The following is a 12,336-nucleotide window of genomic DNA, read 5'->3' on the forward strand; positions in this document are numbered from 1 at the left end:
GACAAAGAAATTAGCAGCAGTGTTCTTATTAGGTGGTCCCCTCTCAACAATTTACCAAAGGTCATGGGAGTCTGGAGAGGTCCCTGCTGACTGAAAGCTAGCTAGCATTATATCCATCTACAAAAAGGGCTTGGGACAAGAACCTACATACTTGTAAGTCTAACTTCAGTCCCTGGAAAAGTTATGGAGAAGATTGTCCTGGGGCATATTGAAAGGCACTTAAAGGACAAAGCTGTTATCAGGCATAGGTTTATGAACATGGTTTATATCATGGTTTATATCATGTTTATTTATGAACATAGGTTTATCAACATGGGTTTATGAAGAGAAAGTCCTGCCTTATTAATTTGTTCTCCGTTTATAATAAGGCCACCCACTTGGTGAATGAAGGGAAGGCAGCTGATGTAATCCTTCTGGATTTCAGTAAGGCCTTTGATATTGTCCTTCACAGTACCCTCTGGACAAATTGTTCGGCTGTGAAATAAATGTGTTCATTCTATGCTGGGTGATGAATTGGCCCAATGGTAGAGCTCAATGTGTTATAGTAAATGTGGCTGACAGATGGTCACCAGTGGTATTCCTCAAGGCTCAATTCTGGAGCGAGTTCTGTTCAACATTTTTATCAATGATGCAGGATTGAAACTCACCAAGTTTGCTGTTGATACTAAACTGGGAGGTGCTGTTTGGTCCCTGGAGGGACAAGAAGCCTTGCAGAGGGATCTAGACAGATTAGAGCACTGGAAGATTAGGAATGGCATGAAGTTCAACAAAGGAAAATGCTGGGTTCTGCTCCTGGGAAGGAGTAATGACAGACACAATTACAAACTAGGAGACAAGGGGCTAGAGAACAGCTCAGCAAAAAGGGATCTGGATGTGCTGGTTGACGACAGGCTCAACATGAATCAGCAGTGTGCCCTGGCAAGCCAAGAGAGCAAACTGCATTATAGGGTGCATTTAACACAGCATAGCCAGCCAGCCTAAAGAGGTGATTTTCCCACTATGGTTTGCACTGGTGGAGACTCATCTGTAATACTGCATACAGTGCTCGTCTTCAGAATATAAAAAGGATGTTAAAGTACTTGAAAGCATCCAGAGAGGGCAACAAAGCTGTTTCTTTTACCAGCTTGGATGGAAGTCATGTCCTATGAGGAGAGGCTGAGAACACTTGGTTGTCTAGTTTTGAGAAGAGGCTAAGAGGTGACCTCATAGTTCTCTGCAGCTTCCTGAGGAGGTGAAGTGGAGACTTCCCTAAGTGTCAGTCTCTTCTCACTGGTAGCTTTTGACAGGACACACAAGAATAGCACAAAGCTGTGCCAGGGGAGGTTCATACTACATATATGGAAAATTCCTCTATAGTGAAGGTTGTCAAACACTGGAACAGGCTTCCTAGAGAGGTAGTTGATGCCCCATGTGTATCATTCTTCAAGAGACATTTGGACAATGCCCTCCATAATAACCTTTAAAATTTAGTTACCTCTGAAGAAGTCAGGCAGTTGGACTAGATGACCTTTGAAGGTCATCTAACTATTGACATCCAGCTGAACTGTTCTATTCTATTTTATTCTAAAGGCAAAGAAAGGTACCCAAGTAGCAAAACATTGCTAAAAGGCAAGATAAGCACAAGGGGCTACAAATAGCCAGCACATCATCCTGAATACACAAAGATGACTGGCAAGACAAAAACATTAAAAGATGTAATACTACCAATGAGAACAAGATATCTGTTTGTCAGGGACTGGAGAAAAAAGCTTAAAATTGTCAGGCATATGGAAGGAAGATCAGACAAAAAGAAGATAAGCTTAGTGTAGTTCAACATATCAAATAGTTCTCATGGCTCCTCACCTTGACCTCAATGACTATGAACCAGCAAAGATTGCAGCCATCAGCTCCAGGGTATTATATATTCACAGCTCAATTAGTATGAGTTCTCAGTGAGGTTGTATGTGTAATGATAATTAATATTATATAACATTTAACCAGTAGCACAAACTTTTCAAGTGATTTTAACAAATTTACTGAAGTTTAATTTTATAATTTGAAAATGACCTAATTTTCAGTGTTCTAAACATCCCACCACAATGATCTCTAATGCAGTAAGTGATAAATATACACGTTTTCAGCTGCAAAATTGCATCTGAAAGGCAATCTGAACACCTAAATCAGGTATTTTTTTTGGTATATAGGATTTGTGTGAAGGTGTCTTGTGTAACATCCTTTTTACGTGCGTATATATTCCTCTCAAACTATGTTGAAAACAAAATACACACTTTAATTAAAAAAAAGTAAAAATAAACTATTACTCACTGTTGTAAGTGATGTTAAATCCACGTCCTGACATGGAATGGTCAGCTTGAAACTCCAGCCTCAAAATATGACCATTACTGGTAAGATGGGAAGGAACTTCAGCACCAGTAAATGTTCCTATTATAGGAGAATCTGGTGAGTCACCATCTTTAACTGCAAGGAAGTCAAACTGAGATTCCAAGTCAAAGTCATTAAAAGAGAGATGGATTCGGCTCCCAGGGTCTGAAATTATTGTCCAGATACAATTTAAGTTATTTCCATATCCTTCTGGATAATCAGGTGAAAGAACAGTTCCCATTGGTGCAGTGAAATTGGAAAGGCAAGGAACTGCCAAAAAAAGAGACAAAGACATTAGACAATAGAAGAAAACAATTTAAGAATGATTTATTTTATTATAAGAGATCTTAAAACTTGGTTGTTATCACAACTGAATAATTCAGCATTTGTTACAATCAGGTGTGAAGCCACAAAGGAAGGTTGTTGAGTCTTCAGGTAATAATGAATAGCCTCGTTGCACTGGAAACCTACAGCAGTCCTTATAATGTACTCATGTTCAACAGTCCTTAATCAGTTGGCACTACTTATTTTCTCCTTTAGAGAACTGTTTATATGAACAGACCTCTCACAAAGCCCACTAAGTTTCAAAAGGTCAAGAGTACCCTTATCATTTGTTGTTTACACAGGAGCTCAAGATATTAACTAGCCTCAAAGAGACAAAAGAGTTGTTTTGCTATCACCAGGATAATATTTTATATTCAACCATTTCAGTTAAGCCATATTAAATTGCAAGGATGAAAGCAACTGATTGCACTCTGTATATATTTGATCTGTACTATTTTAGTGGAAATGTTAAGAAAGAAATGTGTTGCCACAGACACTTATCTCAACATTATTTTTACTTATGTTGCATAATGTAAATGATAAATGATCATAGACATGTATAGCTCTAAATTCTAAATTGTGTTCCAATATAAGACATGGGGAAAAATCCTTAAATAATTTAAACCCTTCATTACAGTTCAGCAGTTGGTAATCTAAGGAAATATATTACCTTAAAAAATCTACAGCTTCCTATAAAAAAGCCAATAATAAAATATTACATCTCAGTCTATGACAATTCATATCACATAAAGGCAATTCCTTTAGTACTACTACTACTAATAAAGTATTTTAACAGTTCTAGAATTTTTATTAGGCATAGCCTTTAGGGAAACCCACCACTGAACAAAAGCAAATTCATTCTGTAAGCAGAATTAATTATACTATGCTTTTTAATAAATCATACAAATTATTATCTATAATTGAAAATACATTGTAATGCTATGTATCATAAAATAATAATAACAAAAGTTTTGTTACATACAAATACAAATTGGTATATTTGCAGACCACTGGTTATTTTCTTGGCAAATGATAGATTTCTCTCCGATTAATTCAAATCCAAACTGACACTCAAATCTTAAAACATCCCGGTTGGAAAATCCATCCCCTTCTCTGATACCATACAGTGGTGTTCCAGGATCCCCACAGCTTTCCTTTTCAATTTCTGTTGAAATAAAAATAATAAAATAAAAGAATAAGAATAAGAATAAGAATAAGAATAAGAATAAGAATAAGAATAAGAATAAGAATAAGAATAAGAATAAGAATTTACTTCTAGAAGAATAAAACATATAGTATAAGCAAATGAAGACTTCACATAACACCTGCTGAAATGCACCGCTGAGTCTGATTCTATGCTCTAACTTCCTATTGAGGAAATTCTGTGTAAGGATTTTAGAAAAATCAGAGCTCTTTGTGTTAATAGGGCACTTCAAATTAAAATCAAATGAGCAAAAATATTTCTATTTACTTAAAAAAAAAACAACAAACACAAATTAGACAATAATAGTATCAAGCAAAATACTATTCGCATTATGCAAGCATTTAAAATTACTGACTGAGACCAGTATCCCACTCTGTCAAACACTGTCCAAATTCCAATACACCTTAAATTAATGAAACAATGAAATAGAGGGGGGAAAAAAAGAGAGAGAGTAGGAAGGGTCCTCAGAAGTTCTCTAGGCCAAGCTCCTGCTCAAAGCAGGCTTAGCTCTGAGGTCTGACTGAGGTTGCTCAGGACTTCTTTTCCAGTCAGGTCTTGAAAATCTCCCAGGATGGAGAGACAGTTGTGGGCAATCTCTTCTACTGCTTGACTGCCCACATGGGAAAAACACTTTTATGCAGTATGATCTTCTAATTTTAATGGCCATTGTCTCCCATCCTCCCATCATGCGTCAACGTTAAAGGCCTCTGTCTTCTTGATATCCTCCTCGTTAAGTACTGTCAGGCTGACATTAAGCCTCACTTCTCCAGGTTGGGCAAACTGAGCTCCCACAGGCCCTTCTCACAGGGCAGGAGTTCCAGTCCCCTGAGCACCTCTGCAGCCCAGTTCCAGTTCCCTGAGCACCTTGACAGCCCTCCACTGAACTCAATTGATCTCTTGATCCACTCAGTCGATCTGTCCCTCAAACCTGGATGCAGTCTAATGAATGCCAGGTAAACAAGAATAATCACTTCTATCAATCTGTGCTGATGCTATCACCCCTTCTCTGCTGCCAAGGGCCTTTCTGAAGAGACTTTCCCCACCCAATGTTGCCAGGAGTTATTCATTCCCAGGTGCATGGCTTTGCACCTGACCTTGTTGAATTTCATTGAGTGACAGCAGGCACATTCTTGTGGTCTGCCTAGGTCCCTCTGGATAGCATCCCTGTTTTTGAGCATATTCAACTGTTTCAGTTTTGTGTCATCTGCAGACTTTGTGAGAGTGCACTCCATAGCGTCTTCACAGTCCATGACAAAATGGAAGATGACAGAGTATGCTCCTGTAGTACTCTTCTTGCTCCTGGTATTCAGGTACAGTATTAACTACATTAACTACTAACCTCTGTCCTTTCATCCAGTCTTACCACCACCACCACCTTTGGACTTTCACACATCTGGTTATCTTCCATCCAAGTCAGGACATTATATTTACTACTTGGGATGAGTGGACAGAGTCTAAAGCCCCAATAAGGTTGGCACAGGCAACATCCACTGCTCTCCCCTTGTCCAGTGATCTAGTGATTTATTATAAAGGACAAACAGAGTGGTCAGATGCGATTACCCTTGATAAATTCATGCGGAATGTTCCCATGAATGTTCTTTATGAAATGGCTTCCAAGAGGACTTGACCTGTGACCTTGACCTAGGAGTTTAAATAAAGATGACCAGGCTGCAGTTGCAATCGCGCAGGTCAAGTTTTTGGCTTTTGTTGAAGATGGGTACAACCTTTTTCCAGTCTTTGGGGATATCTCCTATGCTCCACAAACTGCCAGAGATGTTAGAAAGTGACCTTGCAAGAAGATCCCACAGCTATCTCAGCAACCTTGAATGCAGTCTGTCATGTCTCAGAAACTTGTAGGGAAATTGTTATGCTCAAGGTATGAAACTTTGGTTCATCATCATCATATAGATTCATCTTCTATAAACACAGAAAAATTGTACATAGGTAATGGAGATTCAGGACAAAATTATTTTCTCTGTCTAACCCAGTTATCACAAACTTCTTTCACAAGGGGTCCTAACTACAAAAAAGGACATAAATTTTAAAATAAAATTAATGCATAACGTGCATTAGCAGTAGCAATAAGTATCCCTAAACTGTATTTTGCACATTTCACTTTAAGAACATTTTTTTGAACATTTCACTTGCTGTCAGTTATTCCAGGTTTCCACATTTGTTAGTTTAACAGTGAGGGAATAGCAAAACAAAACACCACAACAACCAGCAATTATTTCAATTTTCACTCAACTAAGTTTTCTAGAGTCATATTGTCATCTACAGAAGCCTCATTTCTGAAATCCTTCTATTATTGCTCTGAACACAACTGAAACATGACAAAATCAAATTTATAATGTTAATTTCAACAAGGCAATTAAAAGGAGTTGAAGATTTGAAGACTGACTCTTCTTCTAGAGGTTTGAAAGGTTTTGTTATTCCATTTGATTAAAGAAAAATCAAACCCAATCAAAAACCTAACAAAGCATAATAAATATCAACACTTATTACATGTATTTTTTTCAAACACTCCTAGGAGGAAGAGAATATGATTCATAATTAAAGAAAGATAAAAAACAGGTTCAGACTCTCGCCCCAAAATATACTAATAATACATAATAAAGGTTAGAGCTGGTCTGAACAAAATATCTTAAAACATCGTAACGAAGACAAAAACTCCATCCTCCTACCTGCAATGTTGATGAGACTGTGAATGTCAAACTGACAGAATATAAAACTGTTAATTGCCAAAGGGAAAAAATCTAGGCTATCCTGGGAAATTAATAATAATCTAAGTACCTCAGTCATCTCATATTTTGTTTGGGTAAACAAATATATTCTATAAATATTAGTTCTCCAACAAGTAATTACAGCAGGTAACATTATGTAGTTTTCTCACAGAATATATGATAAATGTATTTATATCTACTTCTATGTATTATCTTCTGGGGCTACTGTTCTGAAATAGTTACACCAATGGTTTTCTCTAATTACTATTTTATACTAAGTATACTAAGAGTTTCTATGTCTTTTTGTCACTTTTAATAAAAACATAATGGACTGAAGCTGATACAGTGAGCTTGCTCATCTTGTCTCCTACCAGACATTAAGAAGACTTAAAGGAATTGATTCTGCATTTCAAAAGATCTTATGTAGAGTATAATTATTAACAAGAGTAAGTTGGGAAAAAAAAAAAAAAAAGAAAAGTATGTCACATATTTATCTTATTTATGTTATGTATGTGTGAGAAAGCATCCATAGGTTCTTATTTTTTTTTTCACTTTTATAAATGGCATTAAGTCGACCAAGATGTTATTTAAATGACAGTTTAAAATGAAATAAACTATCCACAATCTCAGTTTGTATCTGTTTACATTTACAGCAATATTTTCTTTATTACTTTAACCTTTTCTGCACACCTTGCTTATGCTCTACACTCTAAATTTCACGTTAGTATCAGTTCATTTCTGAATTTTAAACAGAACACTTTTGTGTCATTACTTAGTTCTTCCTAAGAGTAGAAATGATAGCTATTTGTTGGATTTAAGTACAAACAGCTTTTGGATTTGTTTGGAGAATGGTAATGATCTTTCTTTGAAAGGAAAACAAAAGAAAACAAAACAAAAAAAAAAACCCTGCTTACTGGGCTTTTGTCAGATAATCACATTTTCAGTAACATGATTTTAGGATAGAGTACTGTTATAGCTTTGTTTGAAATCCCTACAAGGGATAAATGATATTCAGATTCACAAATTTTGCTGCTAGCTCTTCAAATCTGTTTCAGCTTCCCTGAACTGAATATGTTTCAGTAACTCCTAAAAAGTTAGTTTCAGAGCCTGACAAAGTCTCATTTCTTGTTATGAACAAGTTCCTTACTGAAAAAAATAAATTTATAATAAAGAAAATACTTCATGGTTGTTTAAGGTTATCACAATAGACTTTAATACATTTCACTGAGTAATGCCATCAATAAAAATTATTTTTTCAACAATATATAAATATAGATAGATATATATGACATAGATTGAGATGATAGAGATAGATAGAGATTAGATAGAGATATATAGATATAGACATATAGATAGGTATAGGTACAGAGGAGAGAGAGAGAAAGAAAAGAAACTTCAGTACGATTCACCAAACAGACAAGAGAAATAAAAGGCATTATGAGCTAATATCCTGGAATATAGCTGCATTTAAAGAATCTACCTCTGTAACTTTTTGACAAAAAGTATCACAGATTATAATACAGGTTTTCATACAATACATACAACATATAACAAAGTTGTAATTTACAGCAGAAGTTGTTATAACACATTTTAGTGTTTTTTGTTGTTGTTGTTGGTTGTTTTTTTTTTTTTAATTTTACTAATATTTTAGTATTTTAGTACTTTTGTGTTTTAGTACTATTACAGGATATTGGATAGTATAACTGTTTGAAAGAAGTCTGTTACATATAATGACTAACTTTGAAAAGTCAAACGTCATCTTACTGCTCAAGCACATTTTTGCAGTTTATTTTATGTTTTGGTTACTTTATATTTTTATATTTTGCTTTATGTTATGTTTTATGATTTATTCTGCTTATTGAGATTTGCAGTTCACACTAGATACAGTAAGAGATGGCTAGGATGGATTTGTCATTTTTCTGTGGTCACTACGACCAACTTAAAGTTTTATGATCCAGAACACCAGTATTGCTATTTGTGCCTGAGAAAAAATGACTTATCATAATATTATTTCCATTAGATCATTCTTTCCTTCTTTGTTAAAACAAAATTAAATTAAAAAGCACCTCTATGTGTAATAAGAGTTTGATAAATATGTTAATAATTACTCAGGAATCTCAGGTTTAAAGCTATTGATAGGAGCAACAAAAAATGCAATCAGCTTGTTTTCAGAAATTATTTCAAAACTCCACGGGAAAAATAAAAATCAAAGGTTAAAAATTCTGTTGATATTATAATATAGAGATGTGCTAATGCTTTCAGCATAAATCTTTCTTTCCCCACTGCTCCCACCTCCTGTTTCTGAATGCCAGTGTCTAGGGAGAGGGAAAGATGGAAGGGAGTCAGCTGGAACCAAAATATTTTGTGATTTTTTACATATTCCTTCAAAGTCCACTGTACCATGTGGAACATAATGACATGGAAGGGAATTAAAAGAGGCACGAGCTCTTTTTTTGTTAAAGACTAAATCTTGTTGGGATTGTTTGGGATACCCTTATTTTGGAAACTTGATCAAAGAAAGCTGCTAAGTCTACGATCCCAGTGCACTGAATCAAGCTTATAATTGCCAACATATTTTCTAACAACAAATATCAAAGACAGAATCACAGAATCGTGGAATCATCTAGGTTGGAAGAGACCTCCAAGATCACCGAGTACAATCTCTGACCTAACACTAACAAGTCCTCCACTAAGACAAATCAATATAGGAGGGGGGAAAAAAAAAAAAAAAAAAAAAAAAAAAAAAAAAAAAAAAAAAAAAAAAAAGGAAAGAAGAAACATAAGGTAATCATGTCATTTTTTAAAAAATTACCATTTTTATTGGGCATCTTACTGAAGGGTTCCATACATTTCCAGTGAAGAACAGAAAGGGAGAACCCAAAACTACAGTACCTATTCGTACAGCGATATCAATTAAGGAATGTTCTTTTTCTCTTATTCTCTGTCTTTCTGAAGGACAGGCATATTCTGGAGGTGACTAAATGGTCCTTGGGGAAAAGAAATAGTCATTTACTACACAAATGCATTTTGACAGAGGGCACTGGAGTTAGGACTTGTCTATCTTACCCTCCTGTAATTCTAAGGGTAAATAAAAGAGGAGAATGTGATTCTTATAGGGGAAAACAATTCTGAAGGAAAAGAGATTACTTCTGCAAGTGAAAAAATACATACTAAAGATGTGAAATGACCTCAGCAGAGATGCAAAGAAATCTATAGCACTTCATGGAAATATTAGTCAAAGACCAATTAGTATTTAACAACATTTTAACGTAGTGTCCATTTGTTGTTTCACTGACCACATGAATGGAAGTATGACATTATTATTATTATTATTATTATTATTATTATTATTATTATTACTAAAATTAAAATTAAAATTAAAATTGAATTAATTACATACTATTTGCTGCAACAAAGCATACTGGATTAACTAAATAATGGTATATGAAAAGGAACAGTTTTGGTGTTTAATTCAAAAAGAATAAAGCTGTCTGTTTGATATTTGAATTTTCTATAGCAAAAGCTGCAAATATTCACCGTCATATATTGATATCTGGCATTTTGCAAGACAATGGGGAAAAATCTAAATGATCACACTTTCAAGCACAAAGGTATATATATACCTTTGTATAATTTATTTTTAAAATACTTATTTTATTTTAATTTATTTTAATATATTTGCACAATTCATATATATACAAAACTGAGTACACCTTATGTATCTAAATTTGGTTGTGAAATAGGCATGCTAGTGTTTCCACTATGGAACTTGCATACTTGAAATCCTAGGAAAAGATATTATTATATATTTGCACAACTTCTGACCACAAAGCGCAAAGTAATAGTATAATCGCTTATCTTGTCTTGAGCATTAGAACTTAAATCATACAGAGAAAAAGCACTCAAAAAGCAGCAAGCCAGAAAATAGTGTCATTTGGGATGATACAAGCAATGTTAAATCATGCCACATGTCTTCACAGTATCTATCTTCAAGAAGAATAATCTTAAAGCTACGTAACAGACAAATAATTTTGAAGCTGTTTCAGCAAGATTTTAGATTTTGCTTTCCAGTTTACATAGGACAAGATTAGATGATACTTAGTTATATCTGCATGAAATAGAGTTTAGATATTGCTATGATCTGCAAACAAAACAGAAAGCAATTTGAATGATGTTAACAATTACACATTCTCCTAAATATTACCATGTCCATATGCTACTTCAGGTAAAGGAAACTGTTTTGGCTGTTAACTACTACTGTTAAAGCATAAGTACTTTTATAAGCAAAGGATGGAAGCCATTTACAAAATAAAAGGCTCCAGTGCAGTGTGATTTTTCAGTTGTATTTTAAAGGTTATCAACACCCTTGCTGCACTTTAGCCATCAGAATTTTTCTACAGATTTCATGTCTTAGGTATGTCTAATAAATAAAAGAGTTGCCACACTTTCCTATCCAGAACACCTATTGTATTGTATTTAGCCTCAATTCTAATTACAGTAGGTTTTATGGTTTTGGGTTTCATTTTGGTTAGTTTGAAAGGAAGATTTGCTCTGACGTGTGTAGTGGCAACTTTTCTAGGAAATAGCAAATGTAAGTATAAGGAATTAATCCTGCACTGCATGCAAATACTTATGGTCTAGAACGTCTGTATCAAAATCAAGAGACAGTACACTCCACAGTGCCTCCAGCTGTACCGCACTGCCCCAGAGTGAGCATGTTGTAGCACTTTCTTTGTCTGTGCTGCTGGGTGCCCTTATAAAAGAAACAGGTATGCAAAGTGAGGAAAAGAGAGAGGAAGGGCTTTATGCATGCAGCCAGGTCTTCTCCCTGAATGGATTCACAAGATGATAAACATACAGTGTTTTAGGTAGAACACCTGTTAAAGGTGTTCTACCCATTCTGTGATTTTGGAGTAGTCTCTGGAACTTAATTTAGGAGGGTATTTTTTCCACAACTCTTTGAAATACATATTGAAATTTACAGACACCAGTCTTCAGGATGTTTTAAAAATTCTCTTAGCACAATACCGTCTTCATAGTGTGTTATGTTAGCTCTCATTAATACAGTCACTTCAGCCTGGAGGAACTGCATTTGAGTGTTATTAACCAACTTAATTCTCCTTTTCCTGATTGTTCCTTGTCTTTAGGACTAAAGATGGATTACTGGATAATTTAAATAAAGTTTCATCCAACTATTAACATTTTTATTTTAAAGGTTGAAATACAATCCCATGTTCAGGAGTGCTTTATCACACAGTTACATTAAAAAACCTTCGATAAACACAGCAAACACCTATCAATTTCTGCACTGCTCCATAAAATGTAACTTTTAATAGCAGACAACTATGTTGTGAATTTTACTTATGGAACTACAGAAACTAGGCAACAGCAAAAAAGAATGACTGAAAAAGTAATACCAACGAATCTTATCATCATCTGTTATCCTTTACGATAACAGTTCCAATAAGAAGACACAGAATATTCTGCAGTCCACAGATTACTACTTGGTCTGTCAAAAATAAATCACGGTGCAAGTAGAATCTGAACAAGTATTCTCAATTAATAAAATATTTGCAAGAGAAGTGCCAGAGCCACAGAAATATTCCAGGAAAGATGCTAACAAAAAATGAGTAATAACTTTGGAATATATTTTCCTAATTCTTGACTTTGCGGGTCTTTTTAAAGGAAACAACAACAAAACACAAGCAACAGCTATAATTGCAT

At 34.7% G+C, this 12,336-nt stretch overlaps 1 protein-coding gene across 3 annotated transcripts in view; it reads right to left on the reverse strand.

Moving 5' to 3' along the window:
• CSMD3 (CUB and Sushi multiple domains 3) overlaps positions 1-12,336 on the reverse strand; it is a gene marked incomplete at both ends in the record, with an annotated part of 670,606 nt that overhangs the window by 296,067 nt on the left and 362,203 nt on the right. For all 3 annotated transcript variants that reach the window (XM_084281281.1, XM_084281280.1, XM_084281279.1), the window contains 2 exons: positions 2,305-2,631; positions 3,668-3,850. In XM_084281281.1, the coding sequence (XP_084137407.1) occupies positions 2,305-2,631; positions 3,668-3,850 (510 nt within the window). The remainder of the gene's footprint in view (positions 1-2,304; positions 2,632-3,667; positions 3,851-12,336) is intronic.

This window comes from Netta rufina (genome assembly GCF_964035555.1).
Source record: "Netta rufina genome assembly, chromosome: 2".
Taxonomy (NCBI): Eukaryota; Metazoa; Chordata; class Aves; order Anseriformes; family Anatidae; genus Netta; species Netta rufina.